This window comes from Hemiscyllium ocellatum, chromosome 39 (genome assembly GCF_020745735.1).
Source record: "Hemiscyllium ocellatum isolate sHemOce1 chromosome 39, sHemOce1.pat.X.cur, whole genome shotgun sequence".
NCBI lineage: Eukaryota > Metazoa > Chordata > Chondrichthyes > Orectolobiformes > Hemiscylliidae > Hemiscyllium > Hemiscyllium ocellatum.
The window spans coordinates 20167612-20195111 of record NC_083439.1 but is presented as its reverse complement, the minus strand read 5'-3'; the positions used below and the strand labels follow the sequence as shown (position 1 = coordinate 20195111).

General features: G+C 39.2%; 1 protein-coding gene across 1 annotated transcript in view; it reads left to right on the top strand.

Moving 5' to 3' along the window:
• The window catches only part of galk2 (galactokinase 2), a 116499-nt gene extending 92149 nt beyond the window's left edge, over positions 1-24350 (top strand). Inside the window, exons 9-10 of the mRNA XM_060853265.1 lie at positions 18451-18652; positions 23965-24350. Coding sequence (XP_060709248.1) covers positions 18451-18652; positions 23965-24172 — 410 coding nt within the window. The 3' untranslated portion in view covers positions 24173-24350. The remainder of the gene's footprint in view (positions 1-18450; positions 18653-23964) is intronic.
• Positions 24351-27500: the final 3150 nt, after the last annotated feature.

The following is a 27500-nucleotide window of genomic DNA, read 5'->3' as shown; positions in this document are numbered from 1 at the left end:
GGAGCTGATGTTACCCTTTTCCATAAAGTCCCTTTTAATGTTAATGACCTGGATGTTGCTCTCAACTGCGAAGGAACAGTCAGGTTTTTGCCATTCACCTCATTGAGAACTGCTCAGGGAGCTTTCACAAGCATGTCTGTGGGGATTTCCAATGTCTTTTCTAGCTTGATGCCTGTGGAAAAGGCAAGCAACAGCCAAACTCTTCAATCAATAAGATTGAAGCATCCTCACTAAAGCACATGGAATAAAACAAGAAATCTAAGTTACCATTTAATTGACATAGAAAAAGCAATATGATTTGGGGAAATACAAGTGGGATTAAAAGAGGAAGATAAAAAAAAGACAAAGTAAAACAAAATCTTTTGTTTTCTTCTGCAACAGTTATTTCCTTTGAGGTACTGGAACTCTGCAATTGGAAAATTAATGTCTCAGAGCCAGCGAAGTTGTTCAAAAGTATTGGTCAGTTATTGCGCCATTAAAAACTAACTTAAGCATCAGCCTTAACTTTTTAGCCGTGTATTAATGCATAGCTAGTGGGTGAGCCCCCAAGCTTATGTGGTTGCAGTTAGTTTTCAGGGAGCAATGTATCAACATACCCCTTGGAGAAGCAGGGCATTTCAGAGAGCAACTTTTGAATTTTTGTGTTTGTGTGTGTTGATAGCCCTGCAGTTATTAATATGCTAAAATCCAGTTGGTATCAACGTTAATTTTAACTTGGGTTTAAACTATAGCATTTTTTTTAGTGAAGAAATCTGATTGCATTGCCATGACGTGAATTACAGATTCTTGACAACTGTAACCCATTCCTTAACAACAGAATGTTAGTTTTTGGTTTCTGCTTAGTCAACATGAGCATAATTGTATAGTTGCTGTATTTTCTTAAAAGAAATCATCAGCTAATTAGGAGAAAAATATTTAGCTCATTAATGTTTCTTTCTCAATATGACCTAAATAAGTTAGAAATCACAACACCAGGTTATAGTCCAACAGGTTTAATTGAAAGCACACTAGCTTTCAGAGCGACACTCCTTCACCAGGTGATAGTGGAGGGCTCAATCCTAACACACAGAATTAATAGCAAAAATTTACAGTGTGATATAACTGAAATTATACATTGAAAAATTGATTGTCTGTTAAGCCTTTCATCTGTTGAAAGAAGTGAAACTATCATTGTATTCTATTGTAAATCACAAAACTTTTTAAAAAAAGTTTCAGTCTGGGGTTAGCTGTTAACAATGGTGATAACATATTGTCTAGCTATCACCATTGTTAACAATTAACCCGAGAATGAACTTTTTTAAAAAAAGGGTTTTGTGATTCACACATGAAAGAAGTGAAACTATCATGGTATTCTAACAAATGAAAGGCTGAACAGACAATCAATTTTTCAATGTATAATTTCAGTTACATCACACTGTAAATTTTTGCTATAAATTCTGTGTGTTAGGATTGAGCCCTCCACTATCACCTGATGAAGGAGCGACGCTCCGAAAGCTAGTGTGCTTCCAATTAAACCTGTTGGACTATAACCTGGTGTTGTGTGATTTTTAACTTTGTACACCCCAGTCCAACAGCGGCATCTCCAAATCATAAATAAGTTAGATCCTTCTAAAATACAGTCCAAGCAGAAGAGCAATTTAAAAAAAATTAAGAAAAGAAATATCTTGTTAAACTTAATGATTAAAAAGAATTACGCTTTAAAAGATTGTGGCTAGGAGAAAAAAAAAACATTCATCATCTCAGCCAGACATAGGAAAGACAAACCAGTTTTTCCAAAGGAAGGAAGAGGACACTGATGTATTATAGTTGGATCTGCCCGATACAGAATAGACACCTTGGAGACAGACAAACAGTTAAAAGTAGACAGACTAGGAACAGCAGTGTTGAGGGTTATGGTTAATTCAGATCTTGCACCATTAAAATTGTTATGTCACAGGTTTGAAATCCCAATCCTTTGGTTACTGAACTTCTGATTTTTATGTTGCAGTGCTGAGCAAAAACATTGTCATTCCTTGGAAGGTGGTTGTTTTAATCAATTGACCTTCCTGTTGTTAACAATTCAGTATAGTGTAGTAGATGTTTAAATACATTAATGAAATTGACCTTCAGCAGAATCTTGGTTAGAGACCAAGAAAAACCCTACAGATGCTGGAATCCAAAGTAGGCAGGCAGGAGGCTGGGTTGTTCCAGCTCCTGCCTGTCCACTTCAGCAGAATCTGTCATTGTTTATGGTGTGATTGTGCTTCAATTCAAACAGATGATTTTTTTTATGGTCTTAAAGTGTAACCAGCACTCTATTTAAATTGACAAGTTTTACTGAGTAGTTTTATACTTTTCAATCCTGAGAAAAACAGATTGAAAGGATAGAAGAATAAAATGCTATGACCATGGATAATGTGTATTATTTAATTTTGACCATGATTGTAGAATTAAAAGATGCAAACAGAATATTGATAGCCCACAAACAAAGCTGAAGATGATAGATTATTTACTGATTTCTCATGGTGTAGTGGGTATCAGTGATCACAATATCTTTTTTCTAGGGATCCTTTTGAGATTGTCTCAAATGGTGCTTTTTGGTTTACGCAGGCTACTTTTACGTTCTCATTAAGTTATTCGTTAGTGGTGCAGTTGTGTAGTAATAATAATAATACCTTCTGTACTTGTATTGACATTTGAGGTAGGAGAACAAATTGAGAAGAATCCACCAATATCCTCAATGATAATCTCTCTATTACATTTAGGGCACAAACCACAAGGAATGCCTTAATTTCCTACATACCTCTGTATTTAGATTGGTTCAAGACAATAGACATAAATTAGCAACAAATGTTTTTTTTCCCCCAGAACAACTGACATATACTTGCAGATACAAAAAGCCATCACCTGTGTGGGCGGCACGGTGGCACAGTGGTTAGCACTGCTGTCTCACAGCGCCTGAGACCCGGGTTCAATTCCCGACTCAGGCGACTGACTGTATGGAGTTTGCACGTTCTCCCCGTGTCTGCGTGGGTTTCCTCCGGGTGCTCCGGTTTCCTCCCACAGTCCAAAGATGTGCGGGTCTGGTGAATTGGCCATGCTGAATTGCCCGTAGTGTTAGGTAAGGGGTAAATGTGGGGTATGGGTGGGTTGCGCTTCGGCGGGTCGGTGTGGACTTGTTGGGCCGAAGGGCCTGTTTCCACACTGTAAGTAATCTAATCTAATGTAAGTAATCTAACCTTTACACATTCCACACTCTGAAGTCACAACTAATACATTTCCATTGCATATGCACCAAACTGGAAAATTTTAACCTGGCAATAACTACCTTCTGCATCTGCGATCTTAGACTGAGATTTAAAGTTAACAATTAACACTGTTCATGATAGTAGGGTTCACCAAATTTGTTCCAAATAATTCCCAAATTTTTCAACCTTAAACTAGAGATTCTACATTAATTTATGAGGAATTAATTACTTGAAAAAGTGCTGAGCATTCTTCTGTTCTCAGGTTTAGAACTGTTCCCTCTTCATTGCAGCCTCCTCTCCCACAACCTTCTGCATTCTTCTTTCCCTACACCCATCTTTCATCCCTGTTCTTCCCTACACCCATTCTGCAGCCCATTCTCCTTGCATGCCCATCTTGCAACTTCTCTACCTCTCTACAGACCTCTTGCAGCCATCTCTTTCAGTCCTTACGCAGACTCTCACCTCTGGTAAATATTTTCCAGCTCAGGTTTCAGCTAAAGGTGGTCCCTGGCGACTTCCTCATTGCTTTTGCTTACTTTCCTAACAGCCCGTTGCTCCTCTATTCACAGGCTGTTTCTTTCTGATGTTTGTTGCTGATGGGATCACTATTGAGCTAGTGCAGGTGAGAACACTTAACCTTCTGACTTAGAGACAAGAGTACTTCCAATAAAGCCTTAACTGCCACCCATTCTCTGCTGTTTTGGACATCCTACTTAGACACTTCTGTTCATTGATTGAAGAGGATTCAGAGAAGGACAACAAAGATGATAATGAAACCCAGGATCATGGTTTATAGGGAGGGATCTTGAGACTAAGCTTGTTCTTATGAGGGAGAAGAAACTTGGGGGAATACATGGTGTAGTTCTTTGTTACCGAGAGCCATATGTTTCCAATTTTCTCACTTTCTGTCATGGTGATGGTAATGTTTGCTGGCCAGCTGTTTTATGGGTGTCAGCTGCTACTTATTAGCTCACCCAAATGCCCAGTCATCATGTATCAACACAGTGGGTCTCTAGTTGTAGCTGAATGGTTAAGACGATGGATTTAAAGTGGATGGGGGTAATTCCCTGCAAGACTGGATCCTGCCGAGTGCACTTTTTAAAAAAAACCTAGTATCGTATGACACAGTGCAAGTGCCTGCAGCTCTAAGCCAGAAGGCCTGGCTTCAAGTCTCACCACAAGATGCACTGGTGTATCATAACATATTCTACTGAATTGATCATTTTTCTTTTCTATCAACACAAATCATTAGCAGGCTATATCTGTGAGAATATTATAGTTAAATGGGGCTGGTGCCGTTTGAAGTCCACATGTCCATACCTTTGAGAAGGAAATGCTGGATACTGGTTAGGAATAGCTAATTTCACTCTGTACCTCAGACAAGAACATGTGCAGTTGATTGTATTAACTTTATTACAATTCACAACTAAGAATGAGTGATCTTGTTTGTACGTACAACAAATTGCTTATGCAGTGTGTTTGCTCAACAAGCTCTGCAGGAGGCAGTGCCCTAGATTTTCGCAGTTTGACTGCAACAATTTCCTTGTGTTTTGTCTAGATTAAATATTAATTTTTATTGATGATCCCCATGACAACTTGGGCTCCATTTTGGATACTTGCCTCTGGAATAGAACAATGCTGGAATGGAGTTTGGAGATAGCTGCAGCACTCAGTGATAGGGGCAGTTAGCTTTAGAATGCCATATGAAAATGATTTTCTTTTCCCCCCCCCCAATTACCCTTTGTAATTAGTAGCTTTGTTGTATTAATCTACATTAGGCTAGTTAAGCCCTTTTGTTTTGTGTCCCAGTCTCAGTAATGGTATAGACCATGAATGTAATTCTGTTTCTAATGCACATCATTGCCAAGATGTTCATGACTCTGCACTTGGAATTATTTTCTCATAGCTCCTCATGATTTGCATATTCCTATCCAAATTTGGGCAAATATATTTAAATCTGCCATCACATCTGTCAAAAGAATTCCAAAATGGCAGTAGATATTGTGGACCCCCATTACAACTCCCACTCCTTTCTACACTGAAACAAGTGATTTCAGAAGAAATGTCTGAGCCATTTTGCCATAATTTACATTTAAATGGGTATCTTGCTTCTATAATTAACAAGTAGTGAGTAAATATTATAATTCAGAGACTTACAGTTATTAGAATAAATATAATACAGAAGACAAAATGCTGTTAAGTGTCACCTAGATTCAACAGCACCTGACTAGATTCAGGTTTGGAAGAAAATTGTTCAAAAACCGAAGGTAACCACATGATTTAATACTCTTGGAGGGGCTGAAACCCATGAGATTAATAGTTTTAACATATGGCATCTTGAAGGAAAATGTGCATACCAGTGAAAACGAAGTTATTTTATAATTTCATAAATCTATCTTTCAGCTGCACTGTTTTATATGGAGGATATGTCAATGTATTAGCAACAGTGAAACTGTATGGAATGTGGTTTGAAAAAATTCTCTAAAGACATACAATATTAGGCATGCTTATTACTGGACTGCTTGTAAAAATAATGTATTATCGAATTATGCGCAAAAATGTATAAAGAGCACGCAGCCTTTGAATTTTCATCTGGAAAATTTGAACCAATTTGGCAACTGATCATAAATCAGTCATAAGAGGTATATTGTGTGTTCTAGTATTGCAATGTAAAAGAATTCCTCTGTTTTTTTTTCCTTTATTTATTTCATTCACCTTTATACATGCTGACCGATAGTGTTGCTGGAATAAAATCATTTTGAGGAAGCATTTTGTATATCTTTACATATAGCGAATTTATAACAGTTTATGGTGTTTTACTACCTTCCTTATACATTTCACAATAAGGTTATTGGGTTTAATGAAGTGAGTATCTTTTGTTCATCTGATGCACCATCGAAGATATTTGTGTAGAGAATAACATAAGCTAATTTGCCTAGATGATTAAGTGGAAGCTCAAAAGTATGAAATCTTTAAAGTATTAAATTATGTGACATGGAGTGACATTTACTTTGATCTCTGCCGCAAAATAATTAACTTCTTTATAACAAACAATATTTTGCACAAAGTAAATTTCACACCATGATCACAGTGCCTTTACTTCAATTTAAATTGTTAAATATAAGCGCATAATTGTCATATACAATGAAAGTACTACAGGTTGATATTGCTCAGACAGCAATACTTGTTTGGTTTAATGACTTTCGAATAGAAAGAAATGTCATGAAATTCTATTTACATTACAATCTTCCTATAAGATAAACAATGGATATGCTTTATAATGAGGTCCATTTGTCTTGGATTTGTTCCTCGCACCTAACATTAATGCACATTATCAGTATGGCAGTGTCTTGATATACATCATTGACATCAGTCTCATTGCAATTACTGTAATTGCGGTTCACCGTACGTAGTGAAGCTTGCAATATCTTATTTTGCACTTCTTTATTTCACTGACTAAAACTAAGTCAGGGACTGAAAAATCAATTTGTTTCTGCAGCAAGCTCTTAGCCAAATGCCTGCCAAAGAGAGCACAATTTCTGATTGGTAAGGGGCTTCTCCTCTTAGCAGAATGCACATTCACTTTCCACCAGATGGTAGTACTCATTTTGCAACTAGGTAGAATAGAGTCCAGTTATGATAATTCCCTTTGAAACCTTTGATGGTGGGAATGAATTTGAACCAGGAGCCTCCGGCTGTAAACATACATTTAACCATAGAACTGCACAGTACTTCCAGGAGGGATTAACAATGTTAATCCCAAATTCTGTACTTATTTTGTTCTGTGCATTTGTCTTCTAGGCATGTTTCTTTTTAATTACTGCCATTTGTTAGCTTTAATTATAGCCCCCATCCTAAATTCAGTGCAAGTTTTCCTCTTACCACACATCATACTCTTCACAGAAGTTTGACAGGCAAATTACCCTCTAGGGTTTGCACATGTTACTACATTATTAGTCTTTAGGACCTAGAGCGACCCAGGTTGACATGCCTTGTCATAATTTTTTTCCTTGCTTTGGAGAAGTACTTTGTTTCCATGTAACCTCCACAAGACTACGTAGCCAAGGATTCTGACTTGCTGTGTGGAGAGTCAGGTCTGTGAACCTACAGTCTGTGAACTTTAGTCAACCCTAAACTTCAATGTCCCTCCTGTCTAAAGTACCCAATTTGGCTTTATGCGAGCTGAAGTCCTCTGACTATTCTAAATCCTTTATGTAATCCTAAAGCCATTCTGAAAATACCAACAAGACTCAATGCCTGGGCTTGAGGGAAATGTTTAACGAAAACTGGTGTTCCACCTTTCTAGAAAAATGGGTTACAAATGATATTCACATGTTGACTTAAATCATGATTCAAGAAAAAATATTGTTTATAGTTGATGTGCTTTGTTTATCCCAAATTTCAAAGCTTCATATCATGTTAAACAGCTTGCTTGAACTTCTCAGTAATTTTTGATTTGCAGCCAATAGTTGGAACACGCTTCTGGCCAGTAATGCATAACGTGACGAGAGCACCAGAAATCATAAAGTATTTTAAGGTGATCTGGCTAATAAAGCCTTACTTACCAAAGGGCAGTCTCTGAATCAATCCCAGTCATTGGCAAGGATGTTGCAGTAAAATTAAAACCAGCCATGGTTTACTTCATTCTTTGGTTTACTACTGTTCAATTGTGATTTACAAGAGTGTGAGAGATATGGAAATTTCTCACGCAACTCGGATATGCTTTCAATGAGTGCACTTTGTGAAATCAGCTTGCCTCAAAATAATAGCCTTGCGATTGGGAAATACACTTAAAGAGAAACCATCATCTGTGAATGTACACTGCTGCATTCATGCTAATTTCTGACCATTTAATGGCCTTGCCTGCTAACTAATCTGCAGTTGCTTACAGAAAGTTTAGATGTTTTGTATTTCTAGTGGAATTTATTTATATCATGATTGACAAATTTTCAATATTTTTGGAGAATGTGTTTCTTAAAATAGCTAATTTAACACAAAAAAGTCTTTTATTATTGTCTTCGGGTGCACATAAATAGTCCCAACAGAGAAGGTAGTTAAAGTAGTAAATTGGAATGGTGTAACATTTACTCCTAAAAGCTGATGATTTAACACATTAATGTTAGCATGTAGTCCTGTGACATTAAGAGGAGTCTGGGTCAAAATTAATTACAAAATTTGTTTCCGTTTCTTTCTGATTACCCTGTAAAAATATAATCTGTGTGCAATATCTCTGTATCTTAAACCCTGTGCTCATAATATTGGCAGACCAAACTTACACGACAGAATCTGTTTGCAGAGCATATACTTTATTTATGGGTGGGTGGGGGGGAGGGGGGAGGCGGGCGGGCGGGGGTGTTTCCAGACATCTGTAAGTTCTTTGTTACATTAATGGAGTTTTGCTAAAAATACAAACACATCCTTCAATACAAAAACTCAACGATTCTTTTTGTTTTACGTATATGTCCTTCTGAGTTTGGTGAAGACTGATGAAGATTTGAACAAATAATTAATAAACTTCTGTAAAGGTAGAGTTCATTCAATCACTTATCTATAAAAGACTTCAAACAACATAAAGGGTGAATTTGGATTACTGCAAAAAATGGGAATGCGCTGTTGCTGCATAATTACTCATACCCATTCAGTATGATGTAGGCAGCATACAAACCTTGTGTGTCCTGCTTGCCATCATAGTTGTAGCACATAGCCAGTGCAAGCAACATTACTGAGCGGTTTCACATCTCAGCAAGTATCAAGATCAAGAGGGGGTTTGTGCAAATTAAAGCAAGTTGGAACTACTTAAAACCAATTGAACTCTCTGTAGAGGAGGTATATTCTGACAGGAGGAAGTGTAGAATTTCTCACATAAGTCACTCTGACCAGAGAATTTTTAAATATTGCATAACGTTTTTACTTGGGATATGGAACAAGCTGGGATGGTGGTATTGGGTAGCTCAGTTGGCTGTATGGCTCATCTGCAATGCAGAGTGATGCCAACAGCATGTATTCAGGACCCGGGCTGGATGAGATCACCATGAAGGCCCTGTCTTCTCAACCTGGCACCTCAGGTTGAACTCACTGTCGGTTATCTCTCTTTAATGAGAGCATCCTTTGGTTCTCTGTGACTATAGGAGAAAGTGAGGACTGCAGATGCTGGAGATCAGAGCTGAAAGTGTGTTGCTGGAAAAGCGCAGCAGGTCAGGCAGCATTCAAGGAGCAGGAGAATCGACGTTTTGGGCATGAACCCTTCTTCAGGAATGAGGAAAGTGTGCCAAGCAGGCTAAGATAAAAGGTAGGGAGGAGGGACTTGGGGGAGGGGCGTTGGAAATGTGATAGGTGGAAGGAGATTAAGGTGAGGGTGATAGGCCGGAGTGGGGGTGGAGAGGTCAGGAAGAAGATTGCAGGTTAGGAAGGTGGTGCTGAGTTCGAGGGTTGGGACTGAGACAAGGTGGGGGGGAGGGGAAATAAGGAAACTGGAGAAATCTGAGTTCATCCCTTGTGGTTGGACGGTTCCTAGGCGGAAGATGAAGCGCTCTTCCTCCAGCCATCGTGTTGCTATGGTCTGGCGATGGAGGAGTCTAAGGACCTGCATGTCCTTGGTGGAGTGGGATGGGGAGTTGAAGTGTTGAGCCACGGGGTGGTTAGGTTGGTTGGTCCGGGTGTCCCAGCGGTGTTCTCTGAAACGTTCCGCAAGTAGGTGGCCTGTCTCCTGAATATAGAAGAGGCCACATTGGGTGCAGCAGATGCAGTAAATGTTGTGTGTGGAGGTACAGGTGAATTTGTGGCGGATATGGAAGGATCCCTTGGAGGGAAGTAAGGGGGGAGGTGTGGGCGCAAGTTTTGCATTTCTTGCGGTTGCAGGGGAAGATGCTGGAAGTGGAGGTTGGGTTGGTGGGGGGTGTGGACCCGATGAGGGAGTCATGGAGGGAGTGGTCTTTTCGGAACGCTGATTGGGGAGGGGAGGGAAATATATCCCTGCTGGTGGGGTCCGTTTGGAGGTGGCGGAACTATGCCAACTTTCTGCTGTCTCCACAAGAAACCTCCAAACACTTAAAAGACAGTGGGAGTAGATAGTAGTTGAGACCAGTGCCAGGAGCCAAACACTAAAATTCTGAGGGTAGTGTTCAAAAGGATCAATACCCTCAGCTAAGTGGTCATAATCAGTGAATTCATCTATAAATATCTTATTCCATCTCCTACACCATTGTCCTCAGAAAATACTCAGAGCAGTGCCTATGCATCATATTTATATTTCACAGCTTAGACAACTATCAGTTAGTGCATGATGACAATCATGTGAGTTTAAACCTTGGCATATTTCCCCTCTTCCTTGGTAGAATTCGACTGAAGTGCTCAGCATCATTGGAACTATTGTTGCTGAGGCTGATGGCTGGGATAAAACGATGGAAGATGACAGTATACTCATGTCTAATCCTGCTCCTCACATCTCATTTCCTTCTCATACCAGCATCTATTCAGATGGCATAATTATGCGGCTCTTGCTTTTTTCCCCAGTCCTTCGCCACAACTTTGCACCTGCAGTTTTCTCCTGAAATATCCAAGAATTGCCAACTGGCCAGGCAGCAGTGGAGAAATGCGAAAACGCTGTCACCTAACTTAGTGCTTACTAATACTGCACAAAATTTAGGTAGGATCTGCACACGATGAGATAGCAGGCAAGTGTTGCCTGTATTTAGAATGAGAGGATTGTGCAGTTTATAATCTAATTCAGTGTTGTATGTTTTCATTATTTACATAATCACCATAATAGAACTTTGGCCTGTATATTGCATTCTGGAAAATTAGTAGGTTGGTTCAGTATTGTTACCAGAAACCCTTATTTTGAAGTTTTACTTAAGTTTCTCAAACCGTAAACTTTAAGATTAAAATAAATCAGTGATCATTCCAAATCTGGAATACGGTTTCCATAATTGAAAACGATTGTGTCATTACCGTCTCACTTGTACTCAGAACAATTCAGGCTGAACAGAACAAGTTCCCAGCATTATTTTTTGACTCTGGGATTTGGGTGTTGTGGACAGGATGGTGGACACAGTCTGTTAGCTTTTTTAATTGTTTCACCATTTTAGGTTCTGGATGTGGTAAGTCTGCTATTGCGTCGAAGTGCCATTTTAATAAAAAAAAGACTTGCATTATATAGCACTTTACACATGACTTCAGACCTTTGCAAAGTACTTCACAGTGAGGTGTTTTGGTCACTATTATAATGTAGCAATAAATTTGCCCACAGAAAAGAGCTAATATGATGTGAGCTGAGGGATCAATATTGGCCAGAATGTTGGAGAGATCTTAAAAAGGGGTCACTGAACCTGAAATGTTAATTCTGCTTTCTCTCCACAGATGCTGCCAGAACTGCTGAGTTTTTCCAGTAATTTTTGTTTGTTTCTGATTTCCACCATTTGCAGTTCTTTGGGTTTTTTGCTATAAAATTCTTCTGTGCTCTTCATCAAAATAGTGCAATGGATCCTTTATATGTGCCTTTATTTGAAAGATAGCATTTTCAACACACACTAGTGCATAAGCTAGATCAATTTTATGCTATGGATTGGGATTTGAACCCACAACGTCCTGTTCTGGAGGTAAAAGCAGTGCCACTGAACCAAGGTTGCCACCTGATCTTGCATTGTTCTTTGTGGATTGGAGTGCTGATGCTGTTGAGCAATTATGTAGCTAGTAATAGCTCTGATAAAATTACTGTGTTCACTAAGGCAAACCATTTATCGGCCAGTCCTACACTGCTTTGAGCCTTGTTTTTAATTGGCAAGTTTTTAATTTTGTAAATGTATCGATTTTGATCTTCTATTATGAGGGATAAAGATTGAAGGTCCAGTATATGGCTTGCATTATTCTAAGTCTAACAATTGGAGTAAAGGATTAGATTACTTATCAGAGTGGAAACAGGCGCTTCGGCCCAACAAGTCCACACCGACCTGCTGAAGCACAACCCACCCATACCTCTACATTTACCCTTTACCTAACACTACGGGCAATTTAGCACGGCCAATTCACCTGACCCGCACATCTTTGGACTGTGGGAGGAAACCGGAGCACCCGGAGGAAACCCACGCAGACACGGGGAGAACGTGCAAACTCCACACAGTCAGTCGCCTGAGGCGGGAAATTGAACCCAGGTCTCTGGCGTTGTGAGGCAGCAGTGCCGCCTGATTTATAGCACTTAAGCATGGAAGTTAACCCAGGTATCCTGCGTTATATTTATCCCTCAACCAACATCATGTACAGCAGATTATGAGGCCTTCATGTCATTTCTGTTTGTGATGCGGAAATTGATATTTCCTTTATTGTAACAGTGACTGCACTTGCAGTACCTCATTGGTTATAAGTGGCTTTAGATGGCCTAAAGTCATAAAAGGTGCAATATAAATTCCAAATGTTCTTTTAAGTAATCTCTCTAGTAAATATTTTCATCATCATACACTAAAAATACTCATTTTCATATGGAGATTTATGTTTTGGAACTACTGTAACCAAGTTACAAGAATGAGTGACCTTTTGAGAGGTTTTATACTTTGAATGAATCTTTCGTCTGATGTTCATTAGGAAATGTACTGATTCACTCGCTGAGGGAAAGAAGGTTTCCTTGTCTTTGTTTGATCTGAATTTGTCAGAGTCAATGCTGGGGAGTCTCAGCCCACTCCTTTCCTGAAATGTCACTCCAGCTTTGAGGTATACCTTCAGCAACACTTAATTCCAAGCTAAGGGAACTAATCTCCCATGCCACTCTTCTATAATTTAAAATGCTCCTTAAAACCTATCTTCTTCAGCAAGATTTAGTTGATCAATCTTTATTTCGTTGTATGTGATTTAGTGTCAAACTTTGTTTTATAATGGTCTTGTAAAGACTTTGACATGCTTTATTATGTTAAGTCGCTATAAAACTACAGTAGCTTGTTTTTGATGTGTCAGGATGTGTCACCATTGTTGTGGGTCTTTTATGTTAATGACACAGGATACCTTAGGAATAGTGGTAGAAGAATCTGGGATACTTGCTGATTTGCTATGATTCTATAAGAATAACTCTGTTGATTAATAGTTGAACATTCTGTTGGACATGTCCTAGTGAGGAAAACATTGCAATGCCAATGAGCTAGATGTGACTTTGTAAGGTTGTTACAGAGTTTTTGAAATTAATTATGCATGTGGTTATTCGAACAAAGAGATTGTATTATTTTTGAGTTCTTAATGCCACCCTAGCCATTTGTAGAAATCTGGCCTAGATATCCTTTATGGATACTTTGATACATGAGGCCAAAATGTAACCTTATGACCTTCACTGATAATTTTAACCTCTGCCAGTTAGTTAAAGCCAGAATGCTTCAGTTCAGATCTTTCTTGGGGATAAATATAAAACTATGCTCTCCTCTTTCTGCCTACCTTAGCAGAACAAACCTGCCCTACACGTAGAATTCATACTGACCTTCTGCCTTCCAAGAGCATTATAACTTCCTGTTGCCACCTTTAGCTGAACTATTTTAGTTTGAGTGCATTTGGCATTGAAATCTGCATTATTCTTACTTTGTTTTGTCTCTTTACCTTGGAAATTATTATTGACAGTTTCAGCATCTGAATGGAGTGACCTTATAGAATTTTCTTCCGTCTCTTATTTTAGTGAGATGTGTATCTTACTTGAAATAAGCTTGTTCAAACAGCAGAGGAATACCGTATGTTAAATATCCATCCACTCTTGTCAAGAACAGAATTTTAAGATGTTTATATTTAGTTCATTTGCCAGGACTTTTTAAAAAATGTGTCAAGGCCCTATGTTATCCATTTCTAGTTTTGAAGTCACCAGATATTGTACAGCTGGAGTCAGGTGGAGCTCAGAGAATGGATGAATTTGGTCAACTCCCCTCCCTGAAGGACACTAGGAAAGCAGTTTTCAGTAAATATCCAATAGCTTTAATGACGTTGCTGAGGTTAGCCCACTAATTGTCAAATTACCAGGCATAGGAAGAGAGGCATTGGCTATAATCAGATTTTTTTAAAAATGCACAATGACACCAGTTTCATCAAGGTTAGGAAGAGACAATTTCCTTGTATATATTTTTATCTTGCATACTCGACAATCATGTTGTTTTTCCTCATTTGTTTTGGGAGGATCCAGCATTCTCTGGTGTTGTTAGCCTCCACAATAATTACTGCTATTCTCAGTCATCTGTGATGTTCCAAATGATAAGTATATCTTGCAATATTTGATAAGATGTCCTGTCTGTTGCTATGCATATTGATCGCATCATGGTTGAGATTGCCCATGTGTGCACCCAGGAGGTTGGTCCAAAAGAATTTCAACTCTAAGCTGCTTTTCCATGGTTCAGCTTCAATTGTCTCTCCCACTGAACCTAGTACTAACCACACATCATCTGTGAATCTTTGACAGCCACTATTATAGATGGTACATTGTGTACAGCACATTGTGGATGCCTTAACTGTAATCTTTCAGAATTCTCTAGATATAAAAATCATCCCTCTGGATCGGAAATTGCACGTTACTCTGTTTTTTATGATGGGAGAAAGAGGAAAGCCGGGGAATTACAGATCCGTTAGCCTAATGTCTGTGGTGGGGAAATTGTCAGAATCTGTAATCAAGAATAGGGGTAACTGCACACTTTGAAAAATTTCTGTTAATCACGGAGAGCCAGCATGAATTCATGACAGATAGGTCATGTCTGATAAACCTCAGTGAATGTTTGAACAGCTGATAAAGGTAGTGGATAGGGGAATGTCTATGACTATTGTTTTTATGGACTTCAAGAAGGCATTTGGTAAAGTCCCACATAAGAGACGGTGTTGTGGGTAAATCATAACAAGTTGTCTTGAATTCAGGTATTTATTAAGAAGTCTCTCAGGCAATTAAGTACTGAAACAATGATTTAAACTTTATTGCAGGTAACGAGCAAAATAAGATCCCTGACGTAAGCAAGTTAAGCCTCAAAATTCAACTTGGTTATTACTAGATAGAACTTAGCTATGTTATTAGCTATTACACAGTGTCAGTCTCTGGAAGTTTCCAAGATTTGATTCTTGTGCATTGTTGTTTTCAGATTTCAGCTTAGGAGAGTTCTGGTATTGGATTCTTACATAATTTCCCTATTTCAAGTTTTTGGTGTGATGTTACTGATGATCCTTTAGATATTTTCATCCTCAACACTGATTACATTTCTTGACACATAAAGTCCGTAGCTTATCAGAAGTAGCTCCCCTGTTCCTTGTTAACTCTGTGTTAGCTGTCTGTTTGACCCTTTTACTTCAGAATATTTCTTCTGCAGGCAATCTTAACTGCCCATTTATCACAAGGAAGCAGGTTATCAAGCAGTGTTACTATCTCTCTCCCAGGGAACAGCTTGTTTATTTGCTTTGACTCCTTCCCAGGAATGATTAATTAACATATTGCTTTTAATTCCTTTATAACAGTTTCTCCATGTCTCTTTCATCTCAGAAAACAATTTATTTCAGGAAGAGTTATTGCTGATTCTTACATTCGGTGGGTCGGTGTGGACTTGTTGGGCCGAAGGGCCTGTTTCCACACTATAAGTAATCTAATCTAATCCATAAAGTTACAACTGTTAATTAAGGTAGAAGCCCTTGGAATTAAGGGCAAATTACTGATGTGACTGGGAAATCATTTGTGTGACAGGCATCAGAAGGTAGTAATAATGGGTAGGTACTCAAATTGGCAAGACGTTTGAAGTATTGTGTGCAGTTTTGGGTCCCATATCTCAGGAAGGATGTATTGGCTTTGGAGCGTGTTCAAAAGACGTTCATGAGAAGGGCCCCAGGAATGAGAAGCTTAACCTATGAGTAACATTTGAAGTTTATACTCAATGGAGTTTAGAAGGATGAACGGGATCTATCTGAAACATACAGAATACTGAATGGCCCAGACAGGGTGGATGTTGGGAAGATGTTTCTATTGGTAGGAGTGTTATGAAGTTGAAGGCGTTTACTGTACCTTTAAGAGAGACTGAAAGTTGTTTTGCACTGAAAGCTTGCAGGCACCTGTCATGTGACTGACTAGCAGTCTCAGAGTATTCTGAAAAATTGAAAATATATAACACATGGCTGTGAAACATAGCTGAGTTTTGGATGCTGCTTTGCCAACCATTTGAATTTAACCAATCAGTTTAAATTATGCCCCAGGATACTAAAATCCAATTGCGTTTGAATTTATTGTTTTGCCAACCATGAGACAATCTGATGTTCGGGGTATAAAGAATCAGACATTTTGAAAGTTAGACAGTGAGACCAACTGTCATCGCCAGAGTAACTGCCAGCACCACACACTCAATCAAAGGTACCTTTTTCATATGAAACATCTTTGCTGCAAAAGACCGAAGATGACCCAGGGAGATCTACAGCCAGAGGAAGATAGACACCGGAAATGACATCCGCTGAGTGGCTATGATATTAAGTTGATGTAATTTTAATATGGGTTTTTATCAGAACAGTATATTGTTATAAAGTGGGAAGTAATAACAGACATTTAAGAGAGAGGAGACTTAAGAGTTTAAATAGTTGTTGTTTAATGTTCATTTTTAGAGTTAAAGAATAAATTGATATTTTTCCTTTAAATAGTGGAATTTGCGAGTTCTCTGTCACTCATACTGTAACAGATTACAGGGTGAGATGAGATTTCCGGGTGTTTGGTTTAATTGGCGGAAGGGTTCACCGCTGTGTTGAAACAGGAGAGACAGGATTCGAGGGCATAACCTTAGAATACAGGAAAGACTTCTTAGAATGGAGATAAGGAGAAACTTCTTCAGCCAGAGAGTGGGGAATCTATGGAATTCATTGCCACAAAAGGCTGTGGAGGCCAGGTCATTGAGTATATTTAAGACTGAGATAGATAGGTTGTTGAGTATCAAAGGGATCAGGGCTTACAGGAGAATGGGATTGAGAAGTTTATCAGCCATGATTGAATGGCAGAGCAGACTCGATGGGCTGAATGTTCTCATTTCTGCTTCGATGTCTTATGGTGTGACCAGTGTCTATGTTTGAGCCTCAGTTATTTGCATTATTTATTAACGACTTAGATAATGACATAGAAAGTCATGTATCTAAATTTGTTGCTGACATGAAGTTAGGCAGCACTATAGAGGTTAGCATAAAAATCCAATGGTGCTGTCGATAAACTAACTGAATGTGCAAATCTGTGGCAGATGGAATTCAATGTAAGTCAATATGAGGTTATCCATTTTGGACCAAAAAAATATTGATCAGCATACATACTAGAAGGAATGAAGTTAAATAAGGATGGCCAATGAGACTTGGGGGTTCAGATGCATAGATCTTTAATAAATCAGGAACAGGTACAGAAAATAATCAAGAAAGTTAATAGAATGCTGGTCTTTATATCCAGAAGGCTCAGGTACAAGGATGTAGAAGTTATACTGCAGTTATACAAAATTCTAATTAGATCCCAAATGGAGTACTGTGAACCGATCTGGGCACCATACCTTAGAAAAGATCTGGAGTCTTGCCTTTATTTCATATTGCACTGCTTAAGAATAGGTGCCCTGAAAGCAGTTCATTTCTGTGATGGAATTGTGACTTGGAAACAAAATTTGTATTTTCCTTATTTAAAAGGTACTTTACTAACTTGCAATCTAACCATAATCTTGTCCTATAGTAATATATTAATTCAACACAACTGAATAGATATGCTGACAGTATTTTAAATTGTGTAACAATTTTGCTCATGCCGATCATGCGTTTCAGATGTACTGAGGAAATCACTTTAAGGTTGTAGATTCATAATTGTCATAATTGAGGTCTGACTCCTGGAATCTACTTTAAGAATTCATGGAGTAGGAACTGATCATAAAAAGGCAACAAATTTTAATGAACCATTCTTTTCATAATGCACAGCGGGAATCCAGAATCAGCCTGACTTCCATCTACTACCTTAAATTGTTTTCCTCAGAACCTCTGAAAGCCCATGACCGACATGAGAAAAAGTGTGATACAGTATAAAGTATTGATAGCGTATCTGTTCAGTTAAAAAGGGTTCTTTTGTTTTACTTTTATGGCAGCTGTGTTCAGTGTCATTTATCATTCAAGTACCCAAAGCAATGTTTGTAATTGTGTGAAATCAAAGGTCTTTTTCTTGATAGAGTTACTTCCTGCATTAATTTTTAACATTGTTCTTAAAAAAACATTAAAATTAAAAATTAATATTTCTGTTCTACAGTGACAACATTCAAACTTTATCAGCGCGCTAAGCATGTTTACACTGAAGCTAGACGAGTTCTACAGTTCAAGAGAATTTGTGATGAGGCACCTGCCAATGCATTGCAATTGTTGGGAGAGCTGATGAATCAAAGCCATACCAGCTGTAGGGATATGTACGAGTGCAGCTGTCCAGAACTTGACCAGCTTGTGGACATCTGTGTGTAAGTCTTCCAACAGAAGAAGAAAAAAGATAATTTAGTTGTATGTTAATTATACTGAGGAATGTTTTGTGTCACATTTTCCACACAATATAAATGACATAATTCAGCGTTTTGTTTATATCTAACAATTACAAAGACCACAAACAAAGGCTAATTTTATCTCATTTGTTGAAGATGTAATTTAAACACAAGACTCAAAACATGATTTTATGATATATGTTAAATGTCAGTGCAATGATAATACTTCAATTATGAAGTTAGCATTAAAATAACTCTTGAATAATATGACTGGTCAGGAAATGAAGCAGAAACACAAATAGCTCAGATTGGTACATGGATTGGTACATATATGAATAGGAAGATTTTACAGGGATATGGGCCAAATGCTAGCAAATGGATCGAGATTTATTTCGGATGTCTGGTTGGCATGGATGAGTTGAACTGAAGGGTCTGTTTCCGTACTGTGTATCTCTATAACTTAACAGCCTTTCTTCCTGTTAGTTTCCAGAATACAGTTTGTCCAGTGCTAGTTATTGTAATTATTTCCTTCCCCTCTTTTGCTGCTTGATTATTTCGTATTTTTGTATTCCTATTAGTGTCTTCTACTGTGAAGGCTGGTACAAAGTATTTGTTCAACTTCTCTGCCAGTTCCTAGTTCCCCATTACTTCCCCAGCCTCATTCTCTAAAGTTGGAAAATGTGTTGCTGGAAAAGCGCAGCAGGTCAGGCAGCGTCCAAGGAGCAGGAGAATCGACGATATGTCCAAAACGTCAATTCTCCTGCTCCTTGGGTGCTGTCTGACCTGCTGCGTTTTTCCAGCAACAGTTTTTTTTTAGCTCTGATCTCCAGCATCTGCAGTTCTCACTTTCTCCTCATTCTCTAAAGTGCCTGCATTCACTTTGGCCTCTTCATTTCATTTTGTATATTTAAAGAAGCACAAATTATGCATAGATGATTAATCTTGCACTCATAAAAGCCAAGTTGTGTCTCATGAATTTTGTAAAATTGTTTAAGGAAAAAGTGCATTGAGAAAGAAATGCTGCGAATGTTGTATCAGTGAATCTTCAAAATATTCTGCAATGGAGACACGTTGATGAATGAAAACACAAACTATTAAAGGGCTGATAAGAACTTGGTTAAAAAACAGGAAGCTGAAGAATGTGGTCCATTCATTTTGCTTTTAAGATGGCAAAGAAGTAAACAGTATTTCCCTTGACATTATCTGTCTTAATATACAGAAAGAATTTGGATTTGCCGTAAGGGGTTGAACATAAGAGAAAAATAGAGCTTTAACTGTGAAGAGAATTATACGTGACTTTCGGAGTTACGAGCGGAGTCAGGATCAAAAGCCTGTAATAATAAGTATCAGCTTGAGTTGAATATTTACATTACTGAGGTATGATAATGCAGTACAAAAACTGTACATTTAGTACAGCTTGGCATGGATGAACAGAAAATGTGGAATTAGCTGATGGGTAACACTTTGTGCATTATGTCTTGTTTATCCGATGTATGGCACTTAGTACTCTCAGATCCTGCTTTTTAAAAATTCATTCATAGGAAGTAGGTGTTGCTGGCTGGGTGAGTATTTATTGTCCATCCCCTATCACCTCATAAGCAGTTAAGAGTCAACCACATTGCTGTGGGACTGAAGTCACATGCACGCCAAACCAAGAAAGGACAGTAGTTTCCTTCCCTAGAGGACATTAGTGAACCAGATGGGTTTTGACAAATGACAATGCCTTCATGGTCATCAATAGATTCCAGATATTTATAGAATTCAAATTCTACCATCTGCTGTGGCTGGGTCATCAGAGCATTATCTGGGTCTCTAGATTAAAAAGTCTAGCGATAACTAAGCCATCACCTCCCTGGAAGATGCATTCTGAAGAAGGGTCACTGGATCCGAAAAGTTAACTTTGCTTTCTCTCCATGATTGCTGCCAGACCTGCTGAAATTTTCCAGTAATTTCTGATTTTGTTTCTGATTGCCAGTATCTACAGTTCTTTGGTTATTTGTATAGTATTACTAACATTGATTCTAGTTATCAAATGCTGCCAAAAAAGTTGCCATTCTCCCTGCAAACATTGTCTTTGTGCATTATTTAGGAAGCAAGACATTCATAAAATCAGCTCTTCCACATTTTTAAAAAAAGCAAGTGTGTCCCAAAAATGGCAAATAGTAAATGCCAAACAAAATAACAGGGAGCAGTATATTCTGCATTTCCTTTCTCAGAAATACGAATTGGGTTTCACTACATTAGAAAACCCGAGAAAACAATACAGGCTTCAAGGAAAAGTTACATAATGGCGTAATGCAGTGTACTCTTGGAGGGTCTGATGTCCTGAAATCTCTCCCATGAGCACGAATGTCTATAGAGTATTACTTCATGGTGGCTCAGTGGTTAGCACTGCTGCATGAAAGTGCCAGGGTCCCGGGTTCAATTCCTGCCTCAGGCGACTGTCTGTGTGGAGTTTGCACATTCTCCCTGTGTCTCTATGGGTATCCTCCCACAGTCCAGAGATGTGCAGGTCAGGTGAATTGGCCATGCTAAATTGCCTATAGTGTTAGATGCATTAGTCAGGGGTAAATATAGGGTGGAGTAATGGGTCTGGGTGGGTTATTCTTCGGGGGATCAGTGTGGACTTGTTGGGCCGATGGGCCTGTTTCCATACTATAGGGAATCTAATCTAAACTGCCTTCCTAACGGTGCTGAGGGTAGTATTGTATCCCAAGGACTGCAGTGGTTCAAGAAGACAGCTCACCACTATCGTTTTGAGGGCAATTAGAGATAGCTAATAAGTGCTGGTCCAGCTAAGGACATCCAGATCCCATGAATAAATGTCACAAATGAAAAAAAGGGGCACCTATATTCGATGTGCCAATCTTGTGCCAAATATTAACTGTTAGCTATCCTGTCACAGTTGGTAGAATTCTGTTACAGCTTGTTTTGTGAGGTGGAAACTGCCAATGCTTACCGCCATGTGTGCTGCAACTTAAGTATCACCAGCGATTGAGAAATTGAGGAAAATACAAATGGGGAAAAGGCACAAAAATCAACTGGCTGATAAATCAGCTAATACTGGAAACAAAATGTAATTGAAAACATGACATATACTCACAACTGAAATTATACCTCTCTCTGTGGTTAACACTGTTGACTCTCAGTGCCAGGGACCCAGGTTTTGATTCTCGCCTTGGGAGACTATCGTTTGAGGTTTGCACATTCTCATGTCTGCAGGGTTTCCTCCAGGTGCTCCGGTTTCTTCCCACTGTTGGAAGATGTGCAGGCTAGGTGGATTAGCCACAGGAAATGCAGGGTAACAGCAATAGGGTAGGGAGATGGGTCTGGGTGGGATACACTTCAGAGGGTCGATGTGGACTGAATGGGCTGAATGGCCTGCTTCCACACTGTATGGATTCTGTGATTTGTAAAGATAACTTGAACCTATTGACCCCAAGGAAAACATTTTATCTTATGTGGAGGAGGTACATGATATAAGTTTCAATTGAACTAGAAAATTCAGCTTTGGACTGAAGTTACCAAGTTACATAAGGCCCCTGTATAACTGTAGTGCAGCCTAACTTTCTCTGCCAAATTGCAGTGAAAGTTTAGCACAATGCAACTCACGTTTCACAAGGATGCAGGTGTGATTTTATGGCCTGTGGTTACCACCAGTAAAGCTTCATGCCACTAATGGAACCTTTGAAACAGATTAATGTTCGTACTGTAACGTCAGAGTAGTGTTCCTTAAGCGAATAAATAAAACACATCACAATATTCTACATTGATTGTATTTTAGGAATGAGACTTCCATTTAGTGACAGACAGAGCCCTATAGTTAGTAAATTTGAAATTGAAATGGAGACCTTGTAAGAATCAGAGAAGAAATGTATTTCCCATGATTTTGGGCCAGAATTGACGGTGAAGAATGAGAAAGCTAATCAGAGTTTTATTCGGTCCTCTGGAATTTGGGATAGTGGTGTTATTGTAGTATTTTGGCCATGATCTTATTAAATAGCCCAATGAGCTCCCTGTTTCGATTTCTTAACTGACTTCATTTTGAACACGAGTTGCTAGTGAGCTTCCCAAAGCGATGATAAGGCCATTCAAACATAGAGTAAATATTCCTTCTGGCATCTTCCAAATTTGCTGTCCTTAGTTTAGATTATGCTTGTTACTTAGATTTGTTTAGGTTTGTATTGTTTAGTGTGATTAATATTCGATGTGCCAATCTTGTGCCAAATATTAACTGTTAGCTATCCTGTCACAGTTGGTAGAATTCTGTTACAGCTTGTTTTGTGAGGTGGAAACTGAGGTGGTGGGGGGAGGCGGGGGGTGGAAGGGGGGAATCCCTCATGAATCCTAGTTAGAGAACAATTTAAATATATTGCGAATGATTTGTCGAATCTGTAATTTCTTTATTTGGGATTACAAAGCTTCAGCTGTGAAATTCCAATACTTTAAACTGCAGTCAATGATGGTCACCTAGGGTCAACTCCTTCAGTCCTGCTACTCCATTTCCAGCAATGTCTGCTGCATCATCTCAGCTCCACGCACCACAGTTCAGGGACACCAAAATGTAAGTCCAATATTCTGATCTGCACCTATTGCCACCTCTGAATCCCCAGGTATAATTTATTCTTCACCGCTCCCTGACGCAATTTGAAAGTCTGTTGGATCATGGTCGAAATCCTCAATTGATTTTGACTGTTTTGAAACAAAATAAATAAGTGTTTATCACATCTATTCTGCTACACAAATCATGTTTCCTGGTTTTAGGTGACAGGAACATTCAGCTCAGAGTCCAGAATATGATCAGATGTGATACTGGTGGTTTGTAAGTGTTAAAATCTGCAGTATACTGAAATCTCTTAAATACTCATAGGCAACAATGGTTAAAGTATTGCCTTTTTATATTCAAATCCAACCCAGACTGATGGAACTAAATTTTCTTTGCAACTGATGGTTAAGGATAATTTGTGAAGAGAATTTGGGTAGTCTTAAGCTAATTCCTCATTGGCTTGGACAGTGCAGTACAATGTCTGTTTGAAGTTGGGCTTGAGTCAGAGTTGAGAGAGCTTTCTCTGATTTTATGATGTGTGACCTGGGAAATATTCTATTCCCTCACACTAATTAAATCTTTTGAATTTTTGTGCTCAGCAAAGTCAAAGAAAACTTAAGAAAGTAGGCTGTCATATGAAACAAAATTCTTACACATTTAGAATCCTGAGTTTATAGATGATTGTGGCCTGAGAAAGCAAATGCTCATGTTCTATCTGATGGTATTTATATTAATGATTATTTTTCAGACAATCTGGTGCTATTGGCTCACGGTTAACTGGCGCTGGATGGGGAGGTTGCACAGTGTCCATTGTACCCACCGACAACTTGAATAGCTTCCTGATGAAAGTGCAAGAAGTCTATTACAAAGCCGATGTTCAAAGAGCAGCTTTACACACACGCAGCCTGTTTGCCACCCAGCCTGCAGGAGGAGCTGCAACTTACTATGAGGCCTAAATAACTGCAAGATCTGTGGGAATAAGGAGACCTTTCCACCCAAAACAAACTAGAGAGCTGGTCCGTTAGTTATTGTTACTTTGAGTAATTAAGACACATTTATTCAAAATAAATTTGAGATGATTACAAACATTGCTTCTTCACAATCCCTTGTTTAATTTGTTCTTGAGACCATAACAGAGGATGTCTTTTTTTTGTTGCAAAATTGCAGCTCAATGTTTTACTCAACCTTTTCAATGGTTATGATTGGTAACAATTCCTGTGAAAATTGCAATACGCACAGATTCTCATGGCATTTCATACTGTCCTTATAATCATCATCAATGTCAGTGTCTGTCTCAGCTTCTATCGAACTTGATTTTCGAGGTTCCTTTTTGGTTTCTTTGACTTTAGTGATCTAATGGAAATGAAGACAACAGTCAAAGAACAAAATTCATTGTGCTTTTAATCTTGTGTATATTTCACCAGATGTCTTCTGTGTTGCACCTTCTGGCTCGAAGATTTTTGCTTCTACCATATATTAAACAGGTGTCATCTGAACAGGAAGGTTGATTTATTCATTAAGTACATTAACCATTGAAATCCTTCGCCAGCCTGAATTCAAAACCTGCAGATTAGTATTCCAAAGAGGTAGTTAATTAGAACACATGATGATGATAGGATTTATTATTTCATGTGTACTGAGGCACAGTGAAAACTATAGTCTTACGTGCTTTACAGGCAGATCGTACGATACAAGTGCACCAGGGTAACAGCAGAGTGTGCAGGAAACTGTTACAGCTGCTGAGAAAGTGCAGAGAGAAATCAACATTAGTATTTAAGAGGTCCATTCTAAATAACAGTGGGTAAGAAGCTATTCTTGAAAGTTTTCATATGTGTAAACAATGTTTATGTCTTCTGCCTGTTGGAACAGGGTGGAAGAGAGTATAACTGGGGTGTGGGGAGGGTCTTTGAGTATGTTGATTGCCATCCCAATGCAGACGGAAGTACACATGGAATCAATGAATGGGAGGCTGGTTTGCCTGATGAACAGGACTGTGTTCACCACTCTCCGTAGTTACTTGCCGTCTTGGGAAGAGCTGTTGTCATACTGCACTGCGATGCATCCAGACAGAATGATTTCTATGGTGATTTATGAAAATTGGTAAGTGTCTTTATGGATAGGCCAAATTTCCTTAGCCTTCTGAGGAAATACAGGCATTGTTGTGCTTTCTTAACTGTAGTGTCAATCTGGGTGGACGAGGACGATTGTGCGTGATTGCCACTCCCAGGAGCTTGAAGCTCTCGACCGTCTCCACCTCAGCTCCATTGATGCAGACATGGGAGTGCCTTCCATACTGCTTCCTGAAGTCAATGACCAGCTCTTTCATTTGCTGACGTTGATGGAGAGATTGTTGTCATTACACCATGCTGCTAAGCTCTCTCTCTCTCTCTCCTTCCTGTATTCTATCTCATCGTTATTTGAAATCTGACCTGCAATGGTTAAATTATCTGCAAACTTGTAAATGGAGTTGATGGAGAATTTGGCCAAACAGTTGTTTGTCTATGAGGAGTATAGTAGGGACATTAGTATGCAGCCTTGTGGGGCACTGATGTTGAGGATTATTGTGGAAGAGGTGTTGTAGCCTTTCCTAACTGACTGCAGTGTGTTGATCAGGAAGTTAAGAATCCATTTACAGGATGGGAAGCAGAGACCTAGGTCCTGGAGTTTGAAGATGAGTTCAATTGGAGTTATGGTGTTGAAAGCAAACCTGTAGTCAATAGGTAGGATCCTGACATCGGTATTTTTGATGTTCAGATGTTCCAGGGATGAGTATACAGCCAGGGAGATGGCATCTGCATGGGCCGGTTGTGTCAGGAGGTGAATTGTAGTGGATTAAAGCAGTCTGGGAAGCTGGAGATGATGTGAGCCATGACCAACCTCACAAAGTACTTCATAATTCTGGAGCTCAGAGCCACTAGGCAGTAGTCATTGAGGCACACTGCATGATTTCTCTTTGGCACTGGGATGATGGAGCTCTTTTTGAAGGGGGTGCGGACTTCAGATTGTAGTAAGGAGAGGTTAAGGATGATTGTGAATATTCCTGCCAGCTGGTCTGCACAGGGTCTGAGTACACAGTCAGGGACTCTATCCAGGCTGGTTGCTTTCTGTGGGTTCACCCTTAAGAAGGCCAATCTAATGTTTGTAATGGTCACCATGGGTACAGGTACATCCAAGACTATAGGGATAGGTGATATTGTTTCACTGCACTTTTATTCAAAGTGAGGGTAGAATGGATTGAGGTCATCGGATAGGGATGTACTACAGCCCGTGGTTCTGTTTGACTTCGCTTTATGGCCTGTTTTGTCGTGTAAGCCTTGCCATAAACAACGGGTGTCCATCTGGCTAGTCTGGGTCTCAAGCTTAGTTTTGAATTACCTCTTGGCATCTCTGATGGCCTTGCGAAGGTTGTTCCTAGATTTCCTGTATAGGGCAGGGTCACCCAACCTGAACGCCTCAGACTTCAGTAGGGAGTGAATCTCCGGGTTCCTTCCATGGTTTCTGGTTGGGGAATGTTTGGATTAACTTCCTCAATACACAGTCACCTACACACTTACTAATAAAGTCAGTAATGGTAGTGGCATATTTGTTTAGGTTGGCTGCTGAGTTCTTGAAAATTGACCAGTCCCATAGAAGCCCCTCAGTTTCCTCAGACATAGTGTACTACTTTCTTAACTGGGTCCTCACGCTTCAGTTTGCGTATGTAAGCCCAGAGGAGGAGCAGTGTTATGGTCTGATTTTCCAAAGTGCTGATAAGATTGGAGTGGTAGGCATATTTGATGCTTGTGTAGCAATCGTAAAGAATGTTCAGGCCTCTGGTGGGACAGGAGACATGTTTGGTGTTCTGGTAGCACATTCTTGAGGTTGGACTGGTTGAAGTCACTGGCCATTATGAACAAGGCTTTCAGGTATTCTGTCGCTTTACTGTTTGCAGAATTGAATAATTCATCAAGTGCATTCTTCATTTCTGCATGGGCTGTGATGTAGACCATTGTCAGGATAGTGTAGCAGGTAGTATGGGTAGCATTTCATTGTTAAATATTCTAAGCATGGGGAGCAGTGACTCACAAGGGTCACCACATTTTGAGCACCAGGAGGTGTTGATTAAGAAGCTGCCCCTTACCTTCCTCAAGGATGCTGAGTGGCCCATTCAGTGAATTGAGAAGCCCTTGGGTTGTAAGGCACAGTCAGGTGTAGCAAGGGTGAGCCATGTCTCTGTTAAACAGAACACACTGCATTCTTTCAATTCTCGTTGGAAGATGAATCTAGTTTTAAGGTAGTCCATCT